This window comes from Nerophis ophidion, linkage group LG27 (assembly GCF_033978795.1).
Source record: "Nerophis ophidion isolate RoL-2023_Sa linkage group LG27, RoL_Noph_v1.0, whole genome shotgun sequence".
NCBI classification, from domain to species: Eukaryota; Metazoa; Chordata; class Actinopteri; order Syngnathiformes; family Syngnathidae; genus Nerophis; species Nerophis ophidion.
In genome coordinates, this window is record NC_084637.1 from 21,478,934 (window position 1) to 21,506,675 (window position 27,742).

Below are 27,742 nucleotides of genomic sequence, written 5' to 3' on the forward strand. Positions count from 1 at the left end.
GTTGTGTGGCTGTAGACAACCCCCTGATGTATTTTTAACTCCACAAGAGCCCTATAGCTACATTTGAAGTATGTGTGGTCAGCAATGTTAAAGTGTAACTTTGTGAATTATCATTATTATTATTATTATTATTGTTATTATTATTATTATTATTTGTAATGTTCATGCATATGTCAATATGACTCATTTTAATTTAGTAATCCTAGTTGAACGGGTTTAATTTATAAATACTTCCATTTCAAAATATTGTATTTCCCACTAATCTGGTGGATGTTACAGATCCCGGGGACCCAAAAGGGGTTCAGCCATAAAACTCTTAAAAGTAAGTCATAAATACTAATATACATATTTTAATGTCAATAGTTAAATCTGGTTGTCAAACATTTTTCAGAAAATACTTGGCCATAATGAAAACATTACAATATGGTTGTGTAGTCGACATAAGTATCCATTAAGTACCATCATAATGACAACATTAAAATACAGTAGTGTAGTAGACCTATGTATTCATCAAGTACCACTGTAATGACAACATTAAAATACAGTAGTGTAGTAGACCTATGTATTCATCAAGTACCACTATAATGACAACATTAAAATACAGTAGTGTAGTAAACCTAAGTATTCATTAAGTACCACCATTATGACCACAATAAAATACAGTAGTCTAGTAGATCTAAGTATTCATCAAGTACCACCATAGTGACATCATTAAAATTCAGTTGTGTAATAGACCCAAGTATTTATTAAGTACAACCCTAATGACCAACATTAAAATACAGTAGTGTAGTACACCTAAGTATTTATTAAGTACTACCCCAATGACCAACATAAAAATACAGTAGTGCAGGAGACTTAAGTATTCATTAAGTACCACCATAATGACAACATTAAAATATAGTGGTGTAGTAGACCTAAGTATTCATTAAGTACCACAATAATGATAACATTAAAATGCAGTAGTGTAGTAGACCCAAGTATTCATTAAGTACCACCATAATGACAACATTAAAATACAGTAATGTAGTAGATCTAAGTATTCATCAAGTACCATCATAATAAAAACATATGAATACAGTAGTGTAGTAGACCTCAGTATTCATTAAGTACCACCATAATGACAACATTAAAATACAGTACTATAGTAGACCTAAGTATTCATTAAGTATCACCATAATGACAACATTAAGATACAGGACTGTAGTAGACCTAAGTATTTATTAAGTACCACCACAATGACCAACATTAAAATACAGTCGTGTAGTAGACCTAAGTATTCATCAAGAACAACCATAATGACAACATCAAAATACAGTACTATAGTAGACCAAAGTATTCATTAAGTATCACCATAATGACAACATTAAAATACAGTGGCATAGTAGACCTAAGTATTCATAAAGTACCACAATAATGATAACATTAAAATACATTAGCGTAGCAAACCTAAGTAATCATCAAAAACAAGGCAGAGATTGATTAACAAGTTTATTTTTGTTTTGGGCCACTGTAAAATTACACACAGTTTGAACAGTAACACTGTGTTTGAATACAGGAAAATAAAACCCTCGACTTTCACCAAGTGATTTGGGGGGCGTACCACTAGTGGTACACGTACCACAGTGCTCGAGCTCAACTTCATATCTGTCCGTCAATATAACGTTTTACGTTTTTTTTGTCAAATAAAACTTTTTCTTTTTTTTTTTTACACAAACCAAGCAATATTTGTGCACGCATGCACAATATTATTGTATAACATCCACACAACTCATGTGTTGTTGACATTGTTGGGGTTTTTGCATATCAAGATGGATGGACTCATGGCAGATTCAGAGCAACTCGGCGTCTATATGAAAATGTGGTACTTTGTGGTAGTCTGGTGGCATCTAGTGGTTGAGGGGTCAAATTACACCTGTAACAGCATTTACACCAGGGGTCTCAAACTCAGTTTACCTGGGGGCCACTGAATGCTGAGTCTAGGTGAGGCTGGGCCGCAAAAAAAGATTTCTTAAAAAAAAATGTTGCACACCACTCAGCATGTCTAAGTTGTATCATGACGTTTCAAATTGTATTCCTTGTGCACCGCAACTTTCTCTGTGCAAATAAGACACGTCGGAGTGCCCCTGTGCCCAAGAAATAAATATTGCATCTCCCACTTTTCATGGAATTGTCTTTGCACATCACTAGCCTTTCTCTTGGGGCGGTATAGCTCGGTTGGTAGAGTGGCCGTGCCAGCAACTTGAGGGTTGCAGGTTCGATTCCCGCTTCCGCCATCCTAGTCACTGCCGTTGTGTCCTTGGGCAAGACACTTTACCCACGTGCTCCCAGTGCCACCCACACTGGTTTAAATGTAACTTAGATATTGGGTTTCACTATGTAAAACGCTTTGAGTCACTAGAGAAAAGCGCTATATAAATATAATTCACTTCACTTCACTCTTAACTGCAGGCTTTGAAAAAGACATGTTTGGGGTTGTGGAATATATTTGTATCCAGCCTATGCAGGGAGAATAATGTTAATTTCGCATTGTGTGTCGTTCCGCTTTTCCTCCCTACAGCAACACGGCAACATCGTGTGAGGCAATGCAAATTAAACAATAAAAAAAATATAAAATAACGGTTTGAATTGCTCCAGTTTATCGGGGACTGTTATTACTGATGGACAGGTGTCGCGGTGTGACTACAGCGAGGCACATAAGAAAACCCTCGTCTCCGTGGCAACGTCTCTGTCGCTTTCACTCATTTGCCGCTTTTCCACCAATGCAGGGGTAGGCAACCCAGAACGTTGAAAGAGCCATTTTGAACCCAAATAACTCAACACTGTCAAGAGCCATTCATATAAAACAGGGGTGTCAAACTCAAATACAAAGTGGGCCAAAATTTAAAACTGAACAAAGCCGCGGGCCAAAGTTGAACAAAATAACCTTTTAATAGGGACCCAAACAAGTCTTGCATTGAAAATAAAACAAGCAAAGCTTATGTAGCTTTAGAGTCACATACAAAATCGAGTTTCAAATTATAATAATGAGTAAAAAATATCAATGGCATATCAAATAAAATGTAAATAAAAATTGGGGGAGCGGGGTTCGGTGGTAGCGGGGGTGTATATAGTAGCGTCCCGGAAGAGTTAGTGCTGCAAGGGGTTCTGGGTATTTCTTCTGTTGAGTTTATGTTGTGCTACGGTGCGGATGTTCTCCCGAAATGTGTTTGTCATTCTTGTTTGGTGTGGCTTCACAGTGTGGTGCATATTTGTAAAAGTGTTAAAGTTGGTTATACGGCCACCCTCAGTGTGACCCTTATGGCTGTTGATCACTTGTGTGTCTTAAAGCAGCATATATTATGTGACTGGACCGGCACGTTGTTTGTATGACGGAAAATCGGACGTGACGACAGGCTGTAGAGGACGCTAATGGCGCTGCCTTTAAGGCACGCCCCCAATATTGTTGTCCGGGTGGAAATCGGGAGAAATTCGGAAGAATGGTTGCCCCGGGAGATTTTCGGGAGGGGCACTGAACTTTGGGAGTCTCCCGGGAAAATCGTGAGGGTTGGCAAGTACGAGTATCAGCGGTGAATGCAGTGTTACAGAGGCATCTCCGCTATATAATACCGGCGGGCCAGTTCTAATCTTAATTTGATATTACCTCTCGGGCCAAATTTGGCCTGCGGGCCAGAGTTTGACACCCATGATATGAAACTTGCGGGCCGCGCTAACACTAAACTATTATGGTCCGCTGCCCGGATCATGTTATGTTCAAGTTTTGAGTCCGTTTGTTATTATGTTCTGCTAACGTTTGCCTTAAGTTTCCTGGTGGCACTTCCATGTTTGTTTTCATCACCATGTTAAGTTGATTTTTCACCTGCCCTGTTCGCACACCTGCTTTTGATCAGAGACTCTATTTAAGCCTGCCTTTTCCGTTCACTCGTTCTCTCCTCATAGTTTAGTGTACATACAGTTTGTGTTTCACTAATGATGACTCGGCTACCTGTTTTTGGACCCGCTAGCTTCCGTGCTTAGCCTTTTGTGTTTCCTAGCTCCCATGCTAGGGTTTTGTTTTGCCTGTTGTACCTCGAGCAAGTATTCTGTTTGTTTCTCTAGCTTACATGCTAGTAGCTCTTTGTTTGCCCTTTCTGCCTTAGCACCAGTGTTTTTGTTCCTAGTCTGTTTTTAGTTGTAATAAATCATTATTTTTTACCTGTACGCTGTGTCTGAGCCCGATCTGCATCCAGGAAGAGCAACACTCGCATCACGATGCCCGCCAAGCGTCACATAAACTTTCATATTAGGGTAGCGGCCGCAAAATAACGTTTTGCTGGCCGCGTGTCTGAGACCCCTGATTTACACCTATTTCAAATGGAAATGTTCGGATCCATTGGGGTTTGATGGAAAAACGCATCATAAAATAAAAGGTTTACAGTACATGGAAAATGTCCATTATAAACGGGAGTCAATGGGGGGCAAAAGAGTCCCGGGGAACTCCGATGTATACTCACGCAATATCTCACGCTAAAAATCACCTGGCTAAGAACGGACAATGCAGATTTTGAGATGGAGTACTGTGGGCATATTTCATCCGGCGAACCTTTGAAATAAACATTCTGCTGCATGATTTGTCACCTTCAAAGTCAATAAAAGGACCCCAAAAGGTCCCAGGTGTCCCGAAGAGGATGAATATAACAACATATAGATTCCAGGCCTAAGCATGCACATTACTTCATTTACAATGGTTATCTCTGGGAAATGATTTATTTATAATGATTCACATTTATTTAAATATGAAAAGTAAAAATATAAATATACATTTGCTATATATAAAATATGAATACTTTTATTGACTCTTTATGATGTCTGGTGTATTTATATGGTGTGTGGTAACATTTAGCATTTGTTGGGCCTTCAAAACTGCATTTTTTTTCTTTTCTCTTTTATTTGAATACAAAATCCGATTTAAAATGCTTGTTTTATTGTTCATACTTTAACACACACACACACACACACACGCACACACACACACACACACACACACACACATACACACACACACACAGGCCTCTTCAGACAGAAAAACGGCAGGCCCAAAGTTTATTGTCATTTTACGAGGGTTTAAAGTCATTATTTGTTTAGGCCAACTTAGAACTATCTCTCAACTATATATATATATATATATATATATATATATATATATATATATATATATATATATATATATATATATATATATATATAGGTGTGGGAAAAATCACAAGACTACTTCATTTCTACAGAACTGTTTCATGAGGGGTTCCCTCAATCATCAGGAGAAAAAAAAAAAAAGAAAAAAAAAAATCTCCTGATGATTGAGGGAACCCCTCATGAAACAGTTCTGTAGAGATGAAGTAGTCTTGTGATTTTTCCCACACCTACATATTGCGCTCTACCACGGTATCGAGCACTATTCTCTGGATAATCCAGTCGACATATATATATATATATATATATATATATATATATATATATATATATATATATATATATATATATACACACATCTATATATGACATTAAATTATAACTGTGTGTGGATTAAGTCCAGTTATTTATAAAAATCAATATCATTGTGTTTCCTTTGTGTCATTCTACTTTCTTAAAGGTACAAACGCGCCATTAAAATATGCTTTAATTATTAATCTTGAAAACAAAAAAAAGTATTCCATATATAAGTAACGGAAATGTTACTTAGTTAAAGTTTATACAGCAAATTAGTAGTAATGAATAAACAAATAGTGTGTTAAATTTTTATATACAATAATAATTTATAATAATGATCATGTTTAGTCAAATATGTTGAATTAAATACTACTTATCTTATCAAAGTATAATGAATAAATTAAATGATAATAATAGTTACTCATTTAAACAGTTATAATCCCAGTTATTTTGATTATAAGTTTATGTAGGCTTGTTTTTTGTTTTTTTAAATAGCACACTTTTAAATCTGCATTTAAAAATGTTAAATGGCATTATAATAAAATTACGATTAAAATCAAAAATCAAAGAGATATCCGGCTTTTATTCACATTTGCTCATGTTATAAACCTGCGTCATATATACACCACCACTGTCAAAACGAATAATTTGGTTGAAATGGTTGAAATGCATTAGAGAATAAGAACGTTTTTCTTTTTTTATTTTATTGACATCCAGCATCAGACATTTCCATCCACTAAATCATATTCACATACATCACATAGCCGTTGTCTGCCATAAATGACAAAAGTATTTTTTGTTTATATACCCATCATACCACCCAACCCCCCCAAAAGAAGAAGAAGAAACAGAGAAAACAAAAACAAGGTAGTATCTACACATACATCAATTGAATAAGCAAAAAATAAATAACACATTGATAATAATAATAATAGACAGAAATAAAATATATACAGCTACTTATGTGTATATTTTTGGTACCAACATTTCTACAAATGTGTCTTATTTGTTTTTCTTACTGTGTAATCGTATAAAAAAATATATGGGCTTATTTTTTATTTGTATATATTTACAATATTTAAAAAATATTGTAAAAATGTTCTTATATATACATATAAGAACGTTTTTTCAAATATTGTAAATATATAAAAATAAAAAAATAGGCCTATAATTTTTTTATTATTATTTTTGTATTATTCTTTTATATATTTACAATATTTGAAAAAATATTTTTTTCAAATATTGTAAATGTATAAAAATAAAACAATTTGCCCATATATCTTTTTTTTTGTTTACAGAAAAAGTATACATATAAGAACGTTTTTTCAAATATTGTAAATATAAAAAAATATAAAAATAAGCCCATATTTTTTATTTATTTATTTATTTATTTTACAATTACACTGTAAGAAAAACACATAAGACAAATTTGTAGAATTGTTGGTACCAAAAACTGGCGATTAATCGTACTGTGACTGTGTCTTTGTTTAAATGGACACACTGGACCGTTTCATTCGACTTTGCTGCGTTATAATCGAATAAATAAATAAAAATACTCTATATCGATAATGATGCAGAAGCATTTCTCTTGCAGGTGCAAGAGAAATGCCGCAGCCACGCGGGCCCTCCTCCTCCTCCTCCTCCTCCTCCTCCTCCTCCTCCTCCTCCTCCTCCCCCTTCTCCTCCTCCTCCTCATCCTCCTCCTAGGTCACGTGGTCCTCCCCGGTATACAAAGTTTCCCGTGGATGGACGAGGGTCCGCACACGCACGCTCCTATCAGCGATTATCGGCGAAGCTCCCACGTTATCTCCGATATCCGCGCTAGGAAGGTGAGGCGGGAGGGTGCGCGCGCACATAGCACGGCTTTAAACCTGGACTATTTTTTTTTTTTTTTTTTTTTAAAGGACTGAAAAACTTGTATTTTCTCCGTTTTTGGAGGTTTTGGAGGTTCTGAGCTTCTTGTCGGGTGACTTTTAAGAGCTGGTGTTTGCGCATCTGCCTTATCTGGTGAGATCAATAACTCCTTCCTTGCCGCGCGTGTTTTATTCGTGTGCGTGATGGCAAAGACAACTTTTTTTTAAACATGCATGTTGTGTCTTCTTCCAGGATGCAGGAGCGCCCTAAAAACGTGTTTTTATCCACTCCGACTGAAAGATGTACCAAAGCCTCACCTTGTCCTCCAGCCAGTCCACTTACACGCACGACACGGGGAATTACATGCCCCCCTCGGCCAGTTCCCCGGTCTACGTGCCCACGGCGAGAGTCCCCGCCATGCTGCCCTACCTGCAGACCTGCGAGGCGCCTCACCAGCCTCACGGCCTCGGTGCGCACCACCATCACCACCACCTCCACCATCTCCACCACGGCTGGGCGCAGGGCGCTGGCAGCACCGACGCCGCGTCATTTGCCGGCCCCGCCAGCCCTCACCCTCCGCACGGCTTCTCCTACTCTCACAGCCCGCCTTCCCCGCAACAGCAGCAGCCGCCGCCGACTCTGAGCGCCAGCGCGGGCCGAGACGCGGCCTACCAGGGCCCGCTCGTGCTCGGAAACGGCGCCCGGGCTGCGGAGCAGCTCGGCGGCGCTCTGGTTCGCTCGATGACCGGTGGGTCTTACGCCGGACCGTACGCCTACATGAGCCCGGAGATGGCGACCTCCTCCTGGACTCCGGGACCCTTCGAGAGCGGGGTGATGAGCCTGCAAGGCCGCCAAGGAGGCATGACTGCGCGGCTTTCAAGTCTGGGTAGGCACCCGACTTTCCGCACCGATAATGAATATTCATTGGTCAATATGATTTAGAAATATTATAACAATAATTATAAACACGATTTAATGTAAGTGAAATGGCTTTATTTTTCATTTATTAATCAAAAATACAAAAGTGATAGCATGTTATTGACATATGTCTCAGTATGTTCAATATATATATATATATATATATATACATATATATATATATATATATATATATATATATATATATATATATATATATATATATATATATATATATATATATATATATATGTATATATATATATATATATTCATATATATATATATATATATATATATATATATATATATATATATATATATATATATATATATATATATATACACACATATATATATACACCGCCTTCCCCCCGATTGTAGCCCCAGCTACAATATATATATATATATATATATATATATATATATATATATATATATATATATAAATCACAGTACAATAACTGCACTTTTTTGAAAAAAAAATATGACAGTAGCACCCATTACATTTTGTAATATTTGTTATTTTTAACATTTTTTGCCCTTCTCCTGTTACCAAAATATTACGTACGGCTCTCACTATATGAAGAAATACATTCAATTTAAATCTGTATATAATGTAATATTAAATATGTAAATTATTAAATAATACATTTAAAAAAAAACTAATATTTTGGTGAAGGCCTAAAAAGTCTCTTGCAAAATTGCATTATTATGTAAACATTTTTTTTCCGATTTGATATCACAGTTGGTTCATTTTTTTGTAGTTTTTTCACATAAATTAGTATTCTATTGACGACACTGCTGAAAAAAACCTGGAGATGTGACTTTAAATGTGGTCAAACTGTTCGTTTTTTTTTTTTTACTGATTTATCATTTTTGATAGTGACTTTTTAAATTTAAACCTGAAATGAATATTATTCCTCACACTTCTGCTGATTTATATGCAACCCGACAAGTCAAAAGCCATGATTGAATCAAAGTCTTTCAAAACAATTCAGACCAAGACAATACACATTCTTGCAGAAAAGTAAAAAAAACAAAAAAAAGGACAAACAATCAATTAAAATGTTAATCTAATCCCGGGAGCAACAGAGGAGTTTGGATTGAAGGCCTCAATACACACAAGAGCGCCATTGTCCCGCAGCCCGACCATCAGGGACACTTATCACCTGCACTGTGATCCAGCACTCACCTCAAACGTCTCCTGAATGAAATACTGGACTCGTGTTGTCATTCTTGTTTGTGTTCATTTCACGCTTACCAAATACGGCACTAAAATACAAAATACTTCTAGTTACTTATAGCCTGTTGGATAAAATACTAAGTAAGGTTTGCATGAATAGATACAAACACCAAAACAAACACTTTCAGGGGAAAAAAACACATATATTACAATTCCATGGCTACCCGTTTAGTCACCTTTAAACGGGCAAAGTTAATCCATCCATCTATTTTCTACCGCTCATCAAGTGCAATTAAGTACTTGTGACAAGGCTAATCCAAATGTAATAAAATGATAGCTTGTCCGAATTAAGTCATTGGAGATGCAAAATTGTTGCAATTACACTGCTACCTCTTTAGTCAAATTTAATTTAAAAACCGTATGGCAAAAAATAATATATATATATCTATATATAAATATATATATATATATATATATATATATATATATATATATATATATATATATATAGATATATATATATATATATTTTAATTGGTAGAAAATGTGACTAATCCCAATGTTTCTATATATATATATATATATATATATATATATATATATATATATATATAGAAACATTGGGATTAGTCACATTTTCTACCAATTAAAATATATATATATATCTATCTATATATATATATATATATATATATATATATATATTAAAGAAATGAAAACTTCCAAACAAAAAGTTTAAAAGGGATTGAACGCATGAGTTGCAATTTGACAGCTACCCGTTTAGTCGCCTGGTCAGTTTAAGCTCACTTTTGGGCAAAGTTTATCATCAAATGCATTTAAGTACGCATGACAAAGCTAAACAAATTACAAACCCCGTTTCCATATGAGTTTGGAAATTGTGTTAGATGTAAATATAAACGGAATACAATGATTTGCAAATCATTTTTAACCCATATTCAGTTGAATATGCTATAAAGACAACATATTTGATGTTCAAACTGATACATTTTTTTTTTTGCAAATAATCATTAACTTTAGAATTTGATGCCAGCAACACGTGACAAAGAAGTTGGGAAAGGTGGCAATAAATACTGATAAAGTTGAGGAATGCTCATCAAACACTTATATGGAACATCCCACAGGTGTGCAGTCTAATTGGGAACAGTTGGGTGCCATGATTGGGTATAAAAACAGCTTCCATGAAATGCTCAGTAATTCACAAACAAGGATGGGGCGAGGGTCACCACTTTGTAAGCACATTGTCGAACAGTTTTAGAACAATATTTCTCAACAAGCTATTGCAAGGAATTTAGGGATTTTACCATCTACGTCCGTAAAATCTTAAAAAATGTCAGAGAATCTGGAGAAATCACTGCACGTAAGCGATGATATTACGGACGTTTGATCCCTCAGGCGGTACTGCATCAAAAACCGACATCAGTGTGTAAAGGATATCACCACGTAGGCTCAGGAACACTTCATAAAACCACTGTCAGTAACTACAGTTGGTCGCTACATCTGTAAGTGCAAGTTAAAACTCTATTATGCAAAGCCAAACCCATTTATCAACAATATCCTGAAACGCTGCCGGCTTGGCTGGGCCCGAGCTCACCAAAGATGGACTGATGCAAAGTGGAAAGGTGTTTTGTGGTCTAAAGAGTCCACATTTCAAATTATATTTGGAAACAGAGGATGTGGTGTCCTCCGGAACAAAGAAGAAAATAACCATTCGGATTGTTATAGGCGCAAAGTTCAAAAGCCAGGATCTGTGATGGTATGGGGGTGCATTAGTGCCCAAGGCATGGGTAACTTACACATCTGTGAAGGCACCATTAATGTTGAACGGTCCATACAGGTTTTGGAGCAACATATGTTGTCATCCAAGCAACGTTATCATGGACGCCCCTGCTTATTTCAGCAAGACAACTGTTACAACACTGTGGCTTCGTAAAAAACGAGTGTGGGTACTTTCCCGGCCCGCCCGCAGTCCAGACCTGTCTCCCATCGAAAATGCATGGCACATTATGAAGCGTAAAATACGACATTGGAGACCCCGGACTGTTGAACGATTGAAGCTCTACATAAAACAAGAATGGGAAAGAATTCTATTTGCAAAGCTTCAACATTTAGTTTCCTCAGTTCCCAAACATTTATTGAGTGTTTTTAAAAGAAAAGGTGATGTAACACAGTGGTGAACATGTCCTTTCCCAACTACTTTGGCATGTGTTGCATCCATTAAATTCTAAGTTAATTATTATTTGCAAAAAAAAATAGAAATAAAGTTTATGAGTTTGAACATCAAATATCTTGTCTTAGTAGTGCACTCAATTGAATATGGGTCGAAAAGGATTTGCAAATCATTGTATTCCGTTTATATTTACATCTAACACAATTTCCCAATTCATAAGGAAACGGGGTTGGTATGAGAAAATAATAATTTGTCTAAATTAAGTCATAAGAGATGCACAATTGTTGCAATTCCATTGCTACCCTTTTAGTCACATGTTTATCTAAAGCTCATATGACAAAAAATAAATACAAAATAAAACAAATATGTACACTAGACAACAATGCCTCTGATAAAAAAAAATAGTAACATGATTAATTGAGGTAAGTATAAATTGATTAAAAGAAACAACAATTTCCAAAACAAAAATGTTTAAAAGGGAGTGAATGCATGAATTGCGTTTCGACAGCTACCCATTTAGTCGTCTGGTCAACTTAAGCTCACTATCAGGCAAAGTTTGTCATCAGATGCATTTAAGTACTTGTGAGAAGGTTAATAAAATAAAAAAGATAACTTGTCCAAATTAAGTCATCGGAGACGCAAAATTGTTGCAATTCCACTGCTACCCCTTTAGTCATATATAAAGTTCATATGACAAAAAAAACAAATACAACTAATTATGTACACTAGAAAACAATGCATCTGATAAAAATAGTAACATGATAAATTGAATTAAGTATAAATTGATTAAAAAAAAAATACATAAACGTTTAAAAGAGATTGAATTCGACAGCTACCCGTTTACTTGCCTGGTCAGTTTAAGCTCACTATTGGGAAACTTTTATCATCAAATGCTTTCAAGTACTCGTGATAAGGATAAAACAATTATAATGAAACGATAACTTGTCTAAATTAAGTCATAAGAGATGCAAAATTGTTGCAATTCCACTGCTACCCCTTTAGTCATATGTTCATTTAAAGCTCATATGGCAAAAAAATAAAAACAAAGCGAAAAATCTACACTTCACAACAATGCCTCTGATAGAAATAGTAACATGATTAATTGAGGTAAGTGTAAATTGATGAAAATAAACAAAAACTTCCAAACAAAAAGTTTAAAAGAGATTGAACACCTGAATTGGAATTCGACAGCTACCCATTTAGTCGCCTGGTCAGTTTAAACTCACTATTGGCAAAGTTTATCATCAAATGTATTTATTTAAGTACATGTGACAAGGCTTAAAACATTTTTCATAAAATATCTTAAGGACATTAGGTCCTTGGAACTGCAAAATTGGTGCAATTCCACTGCTACCCCTTTAGTCGTCTCTTCGTTTAAAACTCATGTGGCAATAAACCAAATATATACACTAAACTAAAATGCCTCTGACAAATATGGTTAAGTGATTAATCTAGGTAAGTCATAAAATAAAAAACACCAAAACAAAAAGTTTAAGAGATTGAATGCATGAATTGGAATTTGACAGCTACCCGTTTACTCCTGTTGTCAGTTTAAGCTCACTATTGGGCAAAATTTATCATTAAATGCATTTATTTATGGTTGACAAGGCTAAAATATTTCTAATAAAATTGTAACTTGACTAAATTAAGTCATTGAAACTGCAAAATTGTTGCAATTCCACTTCTACCCCTTTAGTCGTCTGTTCATTTAAAACTCATGTGGCAATAAACAAAATATGTACACTAGACTAAAATGACACTGATAAAAAACAATAATGTGACTGAATGAGATACGATAAATGAGATACACTAAAACAAACAATTTGTAAGGGAAAAAGTGTTTTAATTGGAATTGGAATTCGACAGCTACCCGTTTAGTCGCCTTGTCAGTTTAAGCTCACTATTGCGTAAAAGTTATCATCCAATGGAAAAACCCCACTAAAACAAACAGTTTAGAAGGCAAGAAAGGACAGAAAGCATAAATTGGAATTTTACAGCTGCCCTTTTAGTCCCCTATTCAGTTAAAGCTCACTATTCAGCAAAGTGTACCATCAAATGCATTCAGGTTCTCGTACTAAGGCTAAGCTCCTTCTAATAACAAGAAAACTTGATGCATTAAATGATACATCAATTACAATTCTACCGCTGCCCCTTCAGTCGTCTTTCAGTTAAAGCTGATAGTGCCAAAAAACAATTGTCTGATATATTGAAGAACTTGTGCCGACACAGAATTTTTTTTTAGGGGAATAGAGACTTTGCCAAACGAGTTAAGAACGGACTGATGAAAGCAGTTTAGAAAAGATAAACACATACACTTCAATTCGACAGCTACCCGTTTAATCGCCTATTCAGGTGAAGCTATGTGAAGTGTATCATTAAATTCCTTTAAGTACAGGTACAAAAGCTAAAATACTCCAAACAAAATGGTAATTTCCATAAATTAGGTCATTTAATCTAATAACATACTCAAATTATTGCTACCCCTTTGGTCGTCTGTGTAGTCAAATCTCATATGACAAAAACAATATCTGAAATAGACTGTTAAAATAGTAACGTGACTAAATTGGGTCACACAAATGGAAAAAAACACCCGCCAAAAAAAGGTAAGAAGGGATAGAACGCATACATTGCAATTCAACAGCTACCTGTTTAGTCGCCTTGTCAGTTTAAACTCACTATTATGTGAATGTTATCATCAAATGCATTTAAATACTCATGCTAAGGCTAAAATATTTCTATAAAATAATAACTTGACTAAATTAGGTTACTGGAACTTCCATATTGTTGCAATTCTACTGCTACCCCTTTCGTCCACGCATATGTTCGAATTTTATAGCTGCCCGTTTAGTCGCCTATTTAGTTTACGATTCAGAAAAGTTTAGCATCAAATGCATTTAAAGACATTTGCCAAGTCTGAAGTCTTTCTAATAAAATCATAACTTCACTGTAATTGAACCTAATAAAATACATCAAATGCAATCCTACTGCTACCCTTCAGTCAAAACTCATATGGCAAAAAATGTTTTTTGTGAACTAGAATGATAAAAATAATAACGTGACTAAATGAGGTCAGTATAAATTGATAAAAACACCCGCCAAAAAAAAGTTTGGAAGTTTAGAAGGGATAGAACACATACAATGCAATTCGACAGCTACCTGTTTAGTCACCTTGTCAGTGTAAACTCACTATTGTGTGAACGTTATCATCAAATGCATTTAAGTACTCATGCCAAAGCTACAGTCCTTCTAATAAAAACATAATTTCATTGTTATGGAACCTGATACAATACAACAATTGCAGTCCTACGCTACCCTTTTAGTCATCTTTTCAGTTAAAGTTCAAAAAAAGAATAAATATGATATAATGAAGTAGTTGGATTAACACTGAAATGCTTTTGATGAAATAAGGGGTTTACCAAATGATTTAACAACAGATTGATAAAAACAGTTTAAAGGGAATAAAACACATACTTTGCAATTTGACAGCTCCCCGTTTAGTCGCCTGTTCAGTAAAGCTCACTACTCGGCTACTTTACCTACCTTCCGACTAGATAAGAATGACATCCATCCCACTGTCTGATCCACAACAAAGGAATTGATTTAAACTTACCTTGTGACTAGAAGAGTCTGGCAAATACCCAACTATCAGATTCACTACAAAATAATTGTATTTTACCCAACATACGACAAGATAGGTATGACATCCATCCAACTGTCTGGTGCATAGTAAAGACATTTGTTCAAACTTACCTGTTGACAAGATAGGTATGAGATCTAGCTAACTATCTGATCCATACTATAGAAATTGCATTGTATCTACCCTCCCACAAGATAGGTATGACATATATCCAACTATCTGATCTATAATAAATACACTGTGACAAAAAAGGTATGACATTTGTTCAACTATGTGATTTAGAATAAACACATTGTGATTAGTTGGGTGTGACATATATCCAACTCTCTACTTGAAAAATAAATTGTATTTTACCTACCCTCCGACTAGATAGGTAAGACATCCATCCAACTGTCTGGTGTGTAGTAAATACGTTGTTTTAAACCTATACCTTATGACTAGATAGGTATGAGGTCAAGCTAAATATCTGATCTATACTATAGAAATTGCATTGTATCTACCCTCCAACTAGATAGGTATGACATTTATCCAAATATCTGATCTATAATAAATACACTGTGAAAAAAAAGGTAGGACATTTGTTTAACTATGTGATTTAGAATAAATACATTTTGATTGGTTAGTTGGGACATCTATCCAACTCTCTGATAGGTGTAAAATAAATTGTATTCTACCTACCTTCCGACTAGATAGGTATGACACCCATCCAACCACCTGATACATAATAAATATGTTGTGACAAGAAATCAAAACATATCCAACTATCTGATTCAGATGAAATCCATTGTGACTAGATAGGTGTGAAATCTAGCTAATTCTATGATACTTGTTTTTTTTATTGTATTGTGGCCAAACAGGTATTTTTTTTTGTTTCATCTGACCACAGAACTTTCCTCCAGAAGGTCTTATATTTGTCCATGTGATGTCAGATAGAACAAAAATGTAGCTGTTTGGCCACAATATAGAAAATGCATTTTACCTACCCTCCGACGAGATTGGTATGACGTCTATCCAACTATTTAATGAATAATAAATACATTGTGACTAGATAGGTATGACGTCTATCCAACTATCTGATCTATAATAAATACATTGTGACTATATAGGTATGACATGTATCCAACTATCTGATCTATAATAAATACATTGTGACTAGAAAGGTATGACATCTATCCAACTGTCTGATCAATAATTAATCAATTGTGACTAAATAGGTATGACACCTATCCAACAATATGATCTATAATAAATACATTGTGACTAGATAGGTGTGACATCTATCCAACTGTCTGATCTATAATTAATCAATTGTGACTAAATAGGTATGACACCTATCCAACAATATGATTTATAATAAATACATTGTGACTAGATAGGTGTGACATCTATCCAACAATATGATTTATAATAAATACATTGTGACTAGATAGGTGTGACATCTATCCAACAATCTGATCTATAGTAAATACATTGTGACTAGATAGGTGTGACATCTATTCAACTATCTGATCTATAATAAATACATTGTGACTAGATAGGTGTGACATCAATCCAACAATCTGATTTATAATAAATAAATTGTGACTAGATAGGTGTGACATCTATCCAACTGTCTGATCTATAATTAATCAATTGTGACTAAATAGGTATGACACCTATCCAACAATATGATTTATAATAAATACATTGTGACTAGATAGGTGTGACATCTATCCAACTGTCTGATCTATAATTAATCAATTGTGACTAGATAGGTGTGACATCTATTCAACTATCTGATCTATAATAAATACATTGTGACTAGATAGGTGTGACATCAATCCAACAATCTGATTTATAATAAATAAATTGTGACTAGATAGGTGTGACATCTATCCAACTGTCTGATCTATTATTAATCAATTGTGACTAAATAGGTATGACACCTATCCAACAATCTGATCTATAATAAATACATTGTGACTAGATAGGAGTGACATCTATCGAACTATCTGATCTATAGTAAATACATTGTTACTAAATAGGTGTGACATCAATCCAACAATCTGATCTATAATAAATCAATTGTGACTAGGTAGGTGTGACATCTATCCAACTGTCTGATCTATAATAAATACATTGTGACTAGATAGGTGTGACATCTATCCAACAATCTGATCTATAGTAAATACATTGTGACTAGATAGGTGTGACATCTATCAAACTATTTGATCTATAATAAATACATTGTGACTAGATAGGTGTGACATCAATCCAACAATCTGATCTATAATAAATACTTTGTGACTAGATAGGTGTGACATCTATCCAACAGTCTGATCTATAATTAATCAATTGTGACTAAATAGGTATGACACCTATCCAACAATAGGATCTATAATAAATACATTGTGACTAGATAGGTTTGACATCTATCGAACTGTCTGATCTATAATTAATCAATTGTGACTAAATAGGTATGACACCTATCCAACAATCTGATCTATAATAAATACATTGTGACTAGATAGGTGTGACATCCATCCCACTATCTGATCTATAATAAATACATTGTGACTAAAGAGGTATGTCACCTATCCAACTATCTGATTTATAATAAATACATTGTGACTAAAGAGGTAGGACATCTATCCAGCTATCTGTTCTGTGATTAATTGTGACTAGATAGGTATGACATCTATCCAACTAGCTGATCTATAATAAATACACCGTGACTAGATAGGTATGACATCTATCCAACTATCTGATCTATGATTAATTGTGACTAGATAGGTATGACATATCTGATCCATAATGAGGACATATTATAAAGCCTATACCTTCTTACTAAATAGGTGTACGACTTCTTTCTACCTATCTGACCTATAATCAAATGTGACTAGATAGGTATGACATCTGATCAATAATGATGACGTATTATTAACCCGATACCTTCCGGCTAAGCAGGTGTATGACTTGTATCCAACTATGGAATTCATAGTAAAAAAAAACTGTTAATGTTTTAAATATTTGACCCACCTTCCAACTAGATGGGTATGCACGTGCACATAAATACACACTATTAAAAGGATGCACGTGCACCTCCGCTATGGGAATGTTGGCACAATTTAGTGCCAGGAGTCCGCGGCATGTCACATGTGAGACGGATTGAAGAAGACCTCTGGATCTTTCTCGGGTGATAACAGCCTGACCCCTGCACCCCCCCGACTAGTCGGCCTTCTCGCTGCAGGTTTTGATCTTTAGCCATCACATGACTCAGGAAAGGACGGGTTGTTGCTTTCAATTCAAGCCCAGCTTTTGGTGACGGACTGGACCCTAACCTGACCTTTGTTGGTCCTTCACCGACCCGACAACTTCTCCTTTCGCAAACCCGAGGCCTCCGCTGCCCAACACAGCAGGGAGAGGAGAGGGAGAGGCGGCAGGCGCACACTGTAGGACATGATCCCCTAAAACAACACAACAAATGAAGATTGTGAGCTGCATTGATTTCCAGTGTTGGGTTAGTTACTAAAAAACAGTAATTAGTTACAGTTACTAGTTACTTTATTTCAAACTTAACTGAGTTACTAACTCAGTTACTTACTGAGTTACTGTGAAAAGTACCTATGTAGTTACTTTTTTTTTTTTTTAAAGGCCATTTCACTGGAGAATAATAATCTGTCGATCAATTTGACATTTATTTGCATCACTGAACTCTGCTAAGCAATGTGGTCTACATGCAACACACAAAGACAAAAGATATGTTTCAAAGGGCCAATATATTTTGGGCCAGAACAAATTGACAAAACTATTTTAAATAGCTGCAAAACAACATATATAAGTAACAAACAGCATAATAACAAATTGTCACAACATAACTGTAAACCTGGCTTCACCCAAGCAAGGCACACATGACATGATTATATTTTTTTCTCTCAAGGAATTATGAAATAAAATCATGTCTTCAGTGAAGCCCAGAACACTCTACGCCAGGGGTCACCAACCTTTTTGAAACCAAGAGCTATTTCTTGGGTACTGATCAATGCGAAGGGCTACCAGTTTCATACACACTTAAATAAACTGCCAGAAATAGCCAATTTGCTCAATTTACCTTTAAAAAAAAAAAAAAAAAAAAAAAAAAAAATATATATATATATGAAATGGGTATTTCTGTCTGTCATTCACCCCCCAGATAGTATGCGTCTGCCTTGAATTACTGCCGGGTCAAACTAGCTTCCCAAAATAATTAGCTCATGCTTAGTATTACCGCCTGGTCAAACTGGTGACGTCACGAGTGACACTTCCCCTGTCATCATTTTCAAAATGGAGCAGGCTGATTTTAGTACCGTTAATTTGAAATCCCATAAAGGGAAGAACATTAAGAGCTATTCAGTAGGATTTAAGGTTCAAGCTTATATCACACTTAAATTTTTACTGCACACCTTCGGTAAGTGCCGGAGTGAGAAGAGGTTTTAAAATAATTAGCGCCCCGCCGGCAAATCAAGGAAATACGGTATCCTCAGTTTCTAGCCGATACTATATAAAAAATAATGTAAAATAATGCAACAACGCATCATGTAGTAACGGTGACTGAGTTACTGAATATGAAAAATAACGCGTTACTATTATTTGTTACCGCCGAAAATAAGAGTGTTACAGCAACGCGTTACTTTGTAACACATTAGTGCCAACACTGTTGATTTCACAAAAATACTCTTCAGTTAAACTAGTCATCCATTTTCTATACCGCTTATCATCTGTTGGTTCACATGTGAGCTGGAGCCTATTCCAGCTGACTTCAAGTGAGAGGTGGGGTTAACTTTATTTTAGTTATTTTACTTTGTTTTTTTATTTTTGTTTTATATTATGTTGCTGTATTTTATTTTTATTATATTTTATCTTATTTTCTTTTCTTGTGTTTTATTTTATTTCATTTAATTATAATATATTTTATTTTATTTTATCTTATTTTATTATTATTATTATTATTATACATTTTTATTTTATTTAAAAATTATAATAATTAGATTTTAATTTTCCAGATGGAGTTGTCGGACAATAAAATAATCAAATTGAATTAGCATTTGTCAGAAAACGTTTTATTTATTTTATTGGATTTTATTCATCCACATGCATTGGTATGAAGAAACAATGATTTTATTTAATAATCCCACAGTATCAGATATAAATAATGTATTTAGATTTTTTTTAAATGTCCACACATATCCTTTTTTAGAAGAACATTTTTATAAAATCTTAGATTAATTGAATTAATCTGTGTCAGAAATGTTTCATTTTAAATAAATCTATTTATATGAATGTTATCCATGCAAATGCAACAATAATTCAATTGAAAGTAATTCATACTTTATTTTTTTTATTTTTTATTTGTATTTGTTGATTTATTTGTTTAATTTGGTTACATTTTATTTTGTTTTGTTATATACCATTTCATGTAATCTTGTTTTCCCACACTTGCATCAGTATCGGAAAAAAAACTAAACAGTTATATTTAAAGATGTATACAGTATATATATATATATATATATATATATATATATATATATATATTTCTACGTCAGAAGATCATTTAAATGCATTTTAACTTTACTGAATTAATCCACCTCCAAAAAAATAAATACATTAAAAAAATAAATATATATATATATATATATATATATATATATATATATATATATATATATATATATATATATATATATATACCATTTTTAAAAGTATCCTGTGGTCGAATCGTAAATAAAAAATTGTATCAATTCAATTTATTAGTATAATTTATTTGTATTTTAAAGTGTTCCATCTCTGCATTCAGACCTGGTGGAGGACATGGCCGCCGAGGGCAGGGAATGCGTCAACTGCGGCTCCATTTCCACGCCGCTATGGCGCCGTGACGGTACTGGACACTACCTGTGCAACGCCTGCGGTCTCTACCACAAGATGAACGGCATCAACAGGCCGCTCATCAAACCACAGAAAAGGCTGGTAATAAAATATTTTTTTCTTTCAAAATAAAAGTCAGTTTACGCAGGTATGTTTGTGCAGTATGACAATTTCCACAATTCAACATAAGGGATTTAAATACTTACCAAGTATCACTATTATTATTAGTAGTAGTAGTAGTACTAGTAGTGTTAGTAATAATACCGTTGCTATTAATAATAATATTATTATTATTGTCATTGTTGTATTATTATCATTAATTATTATCATTATCATTAGTAATAATAGTAATAATTGATTAATTGATTCCAATTTGCAGATTTATTATAATCAAAATTAATACTTTTACAGATGTATAAGTATTGAAAATGAATATACTGAGACAATTTAGGGTTAATAATTTTTTTTTCTTTCAATATTGTTTTAAGAAAAAAATATGCCAGGCCTAAACACTTTGATGGGGGCAATATGTACCTTGGTTTGACCAAAAACAAAATTTAAAAAATAATATTTTATATATATGTTTTTAGTTTAATTAATGTTAAATTTATTAAAATATAGATATATATATCTATATTTTGAAATTTTTCATTCGATTGAGTTTAATTTGTTCCATTTAACATTTTGTGGGTGGCAATACGTATATTGGTTTGAGTAAAAATAAAAAAATATATATCAATACATTTTAATTTTTTTAATATATATTTTTCATTTAATTAATTTTGTGTGTGTTTTTAAAAGTTTTTATTTGACATTTTTTGCTCCAATTTATTCGATTTGTTTCATTTAATTTGTAATTTTTTTTAATTATTATTACAAAATTTATAGAATACAGTTTTGCAAAATGTGTTATTGCATTATTTTTGTGTGTGTCAATATTATTAATGAAAAGAATATGCCTGACCTAAACACTTTGTTGAGGGCATTATGTACCTTAGTTTGACATTTAAAAAAAAATTAATAAATTTTAATATTTTAAATTAATAGTGTTTATTTTATACATTTATTTTAAAAACATGTTTTTATTTTGACATTTTTCATTCAAATGTGTTCTATTCCTTCCATTCAATTGGACATAATTTAAAAAGTCCATCCATCCATCCATCTTCTACCGCTTATTCCCTTCGGGGTCACGAGGGGAGCTGGAGCCTATCTCAGCTGCAATCAGGCGGAAGGCGGCGTACACCCTGGACAAGTCGCCAGCTCATCACAGGGCCAACACAGATAGACAGACAACATTCACATTCACACAGTAGGGCCAATTTAGTGTTGCCAATCAACCTATCCCCAGGTGCATGTCTTTGGAAGTGGGAAGAAGCCGGAGTACCCGGAGGGAACCCACACAGTCACGGGGGAGAACATGCAAACTCCACACAGAAAGATCCTCAGCGCAGGATCGAACCCCAGACCTTCGTATTGGGAGGCAGACACACTAACCCTCTACCACCGTAAATATTATTACAAAATTGACTTAATACATTTTTCAAAAGTACGTTGTTACATCATTTGTGGTTAGTTATAATTTATGAAAATACATTTGTTGGTGGCAATATGTACCTTGGTTCGACAAAATATTTTTTTATCTAACTTCTCATTTATTTAAAAAAATATATATATTTTATCCATATTTCATTCAAATTCATTCTATTCGTTCCATTTAATTTAATTGAATTTTGTCAAGGCGTGGACTTTGGTGTGGTTTGTTTTCCCGTGGTGCAACGACTGGACACGACGTGAAGGTAATGACATATTTTAATCTTAACTCAAAAAAAGGAACAAACGAAAGGCGTTCACAGAGGAGGTACAAAAACTTGGCTATGAAAACTAAAACTTGCACTAAGGCAAAACTATGGACAACAAAAACGAAAACACTAACTGAGACTGAGAAAGTGCATGGATCATCGGCATGGATAACATGGGTGTGTAGGAGGTGAGTAGAAGGTGATGTCGCCAGGCTGACTACCTGGCAACTACAGGCTTAAATAATGCTGTGGTGATTAACAGGTGCATGAATTTAAATCAACCAGGTGCGTGACATGACAGGTGAAAACTAATTGTTGTCATGGAAGCTAAAACAAACCAGGGTACGCAAAAACAGGAACTAATGGAGTCAAAAACAAAACAGGACATAACTAAACAGAAAATGATCACAAAGACATGACAGAGGCCCCCCCTTAAGGACAGATCCCAGATGTCCAAAAATCAGCAAAAAATGAAACAGGATCAAGAGTCATGGGACGGTGGAAGAGGGAAATGACGGTGGATCGCCAGCCCAAGTGTCCCCAAATCCACCGAGGCAGAGTCATGTGGCAGCGACGCGTAGAATGCCGCTGTATCTGACGAGGTGGGCGACCCGGGAAGGGCCACATCCGTGGCCGAAGAGGAGGTCGGCGTATTTGGCCTGGCAGATGGCCAGGTAGCGCGCCAAGGAGGTGGGTGCGTCGTTGTCGTGGCAGGCGGCGAAGCTTGTCGTGGTGCGGCAGGCGGCGAAGCTTTGCTTGGAGCTGCTACTGGCGGCGCTTGGCGGCGTGGAGCTGCTACTGGCGGCGCTTGGCTGCGTGGAGCTGCTACTGGCAGCGCTTGGCAGCGTGGAACTGGTGCAGGCACTGGAGCACAGCGTAGTGCTGGCACTAGCCTTGGACTTGGTGCTGGTGCTAGCCTTGGACTTGGTACTAGCCTTGGACTTGGTGCTGGGGCTAGCCTTGGACTTGGTGCTGGTGACCTAGCTAGGGGTTGCAGCTTGGTGGGCAAAAAGACTGATGGTGGTGGCCGGGCCGGAGGTTGTGGCTTGGCAGGCCGAAAGACTAGTGGTTGTGGCAGGGCCGGAGGTTGCTACTTGGCGAAAGACTGGTGGTGGTGACCGGGACGGAGGTTTCGGCTTGGCAGGCCGAAAGACTGGTGGTGGTGGCTGCGCCGGAGGTTGTGGCTTGGCGTGGCAAAAGACTGGTGGTGGTGGTTGAGCTGGAGGTTGCGGCTTAGCAGGCAAAAGACTGGTGGTGGTGGCCGGGCCGGAGGTTGAGGCTGGGCGTGGCAAAAGATTTGTGGTGGTGGTTGGGCCGGAGGTTGTGGCTTGGCAGGCCGAAAGACTGGTGGTGGTGGCCGGGCCGCAGGTTGAGGCTTGGCGTGCCAAAAGACCGGTGGTGGTAGTGGTGGCCGGGCCGCAGGTTGCGGTGCTTGGCATGATGCCGCTGAGCCACCCCACCTGTACAGTTCCTGGTCTTGGCGTATTCCACTGACGATGGCGTGACGTTATCCTGGGGGAGCCGGGCAGCTTGCAGCCTTTTTTCGCCCCGAGGGGGAGGATTTTGCGGGAACGATGCGTCCTGTCCGCTCCGATAAGCCTTCCCAAACGTCCTTCGTCCTTGGCGGCGTTTCCGGGACAGGGACGATGCGCCAAAGTCCCAAGGCCACACGGAACTGATCGGCACCAGTTTGCCGGTCGGACCCTACATGACATCTCTGCGCTCCATGGGGAATAGTGAAGCGTCTCAGCTTCCATGGCGCGCAGGACCTCCCATATTCCTTCGTCCAATTTTTCGGGAAAACTTCTTTGCTGGCGACATCTGTCATGGCGTGGACTTTGGTGTAGTTTGTTTTGCCGTGGTGCAAAGCGACTGGACCGGACACGATGTGAAGGTAATGACATATTTTAGTCTTAACTCAAAAAAAAGAAACAAACAAAAGGCGCTCACGGAAGAGGTACAAAAACTTGGCTATGAAAACTAAAACTTGCACTAAGGCAAAACTATGGACAACAAAAACGAAAACACTTACTGTGACTGAGAAAGAGCATGGATCATCGGCATGGATAACATGGGTGTGTATGAGGGGAGTAGAAGGTGATGTCGCCAGGCTGACTGCCTGGCAACCACAGGTTTAAATAATGCTGTGGTGATTAACAGGTGCATGAGTCCAAATGAACCAGGTGCGTGACCAGACAAGTGAAAACTAATTGGTATCATGGAAACCAAAACAAACCAGGGTGCGCCAAAACAGGAACTAATGGAGTCAAAAACAAAACAGAACATAACTAAACAGAACATGATCACAAAGACAAGACACATGTAATTTAATACTTTTTAAGTATTATTTTTTTAAATATTCAAAAAATACAGTTTGGCAAAATACGTTATTACATTTAATTAATCCCTAATTTATTTTTATTTTATTTTATTTTTTTATTTTAAATTTTTCATTAAAATTCATTCCATTGAGTTTGGCATATTTCTAAAGTAATTTTACAAAATTCAATGAATACATTTTTGCAAAATATGTTATCACATAATTTTTGTGTGTGTAATATTATTTATGGAAATAATGATGTGGGCAATAGCGTGGTTTGACTAAAAAACACAAAAATAACAAAAATCAATACATTTTAATATTTAAAATACATGTTTTTAATTGAAAAAAATTATATTTACTTTTTTAAGTGTTTAGTTTGATATTTTTCATTAAAATGCATTCTTTTTTTTCCATTTAATTTGGCATACTTTTTAATTATTATTTTTTTTAAATTGGCAAAATACGTTATTGCATTATTACATTTAAATAATTTCTAATCTATTTTTAAAAGTTTTCTTTATTTGACATTATTCATTCAAATTAATTATATAGAATTTGGCATATTTTTTAAAAGTATTTTTACAAAATTAAATGACTAAAAAAACACAAAAACAACAACAAAAAAATATATTTAATATTTAAAATGCATTTTTTAAATTTAATTAATTTTCATTTATTTTTTTAAGGTTTTTTGGACATTTTTCATTCAAATTCATTTTATTTGTTCCATTTAATTCGGCATTTTTATAATTATTATTATTTTTTTTAAATCCACGTTGTTACATTATTACATTTCATTAATTCCTCATTTATTTTATTAAGTTTTTTCCTTTAGAAATTTTTCTTTCAAAATCATTCCATTGAATTTGCCATAATTGTTTTAAGTATTATTACAAAATTCAATTAATATATTTTTGCAAAATACGTTATCACATCATATTTGTGAAAATAATGATGGGGACAATACGTACCTTGGTTAGAAAAAAATAAAAATAAATTAATAACATTAAAAAAACAACAACAATATGTTTTAATTTTTTTTTAACATTTTTTATTTAATACATTTTTCATTAATTTTTTAGAGTTTTTTTATTTCGATATGGTTCATTCAAATTCATTCTATTCGTTCCATTTAATTTGGCATTTTTTAAAATTAATATTCAATTTTTTTTAAAGAATATCGTTTTGACAAAGACGTTATTACATTATTACATTTAATTAATACCTCATTTATTTTTAAACATTTTTTTTATTTTGACATTTTTCTTTAAAAAAAAATATTTAATTTTTTGTGCATTTCAATATAATTGATGAGAAAAACATGATGATATAAGATGAAATAAGATGAAAATAATATGCCTGGCCGAAACAAAACACTTACATAGGGGCCACAAATCCAAAAATGTTAAAAACTTTTTTGATTTGATGAATTTTTCTTGTATTTTTAAAAGTTTATTATTCAAATGTATTTTATCCATTCCATTTAAATTGGCATATTTTACCATCCCAAAATTAAATAACATCCTTTCATACCGCCTGCTTTGATGCTATCTTTACTTTTAAAAAAAAAATAAAAAAATCAATTAAGGATGCAAACTGGCTCCAATCCGCTTTTTTGCCGTTCAAAACCAAAATTGCTGCTTGCGTAGATCAGCTGGGATTGACCTGCAGGGACTTTGCCCTCAGATTGTGTGCAACAAAACTGCAAAACAATCATGATTTATGCTGCTGTGTCAAAGCCTGTCCAACTACTGACTCATTAGCTATTTTCACATGGCATCTGCAATAATTCATCCTTGCCAGTCTTGTGCTGACATCCTGTGATTCTTTTCCCCCTCCTGGAGTCTAAGGAGATCTCTGCCTTTAGGGGCCGAGCCATACAGAAACAAAACAACCCCAAAAAAAAAACAGTCCGACAGTTTTTTGTTTCTTTGGTTTGGTTTTTACAGCAAACCACGTCCCGCCGGGCCGGCCTGTGCTGCACCAACTGCCACACCAGCACCACCACGCTGTGGAGGCGCAACGCTGAGGGAGAACCCGTGTGCAACGCCTGTGGCCTCTACATGAAGCTGCACGGGGTACGTAACAAGAGTTCAACCCTGATATGTCTCAAAAGTGGCAACAAGGTACCAAAAAAGCAGCACTTTATTGACCCGCTTAAGCAATTCCGGTAATAATCCAAGTCCAGAATCAGTAGTTGCGCTCTTTTGCCTTTTAATTTGGTTTGGGACTTTTTCTGTGGAGTTTTTTTTTTACCACTTTTAGGTTCTCCTATTATCCAGTTCTCTGAGTGTTTCATCCATTCATTCATTTCCATGATCAAAAAACAGTTGGACGCTTGGTACTGAGTCAGTTTGGTCAAATTCCAAGTCATTCAACAACCATGAATTTCTAAGATCAGATCAAAACATTTTTGAATAATCCTCAAGGAAACTGGAACAACTTGGTAGTCGATCAAAAAACCCTCGGAAATCGAAAACACAGGACAAAC

General features: G+C 35.2%; 1 protein-coding gene across 1 annotated transcript in view; it reads left to right on the forward strand.

Annotated features, from left to right (window-relative positions):
• Positions 1–7,209: 7,209 nt before the first annotated feature.
• Positions 7,210–27,742, forward strand: part of gata5 (GATA binding protein 5) — a 35,886-nt gene continuing 15,353 nt past the window's right edge. The window contains exons 1-4 of the mRNA XM_061889481.1: positions 7,210–7,470; positions 7,570–8,203; positions 21,059–21,228; positions 27,201–27,329. Coding sequence (XP_061745465.1) covers positions 7,618–8,203; positions 21,059–21,228; positions 27,201–27,329 — 885 coding nt within the window. The 5' untranslated portion in view covers positions 7,210–7,470; positions 7,570–7,617. The remainder of the gene's footprint in view (positions 7,471–7,569; positions 8,204–21,058; positions 21,229–27,200; positions 27,330–27,742) is intronic.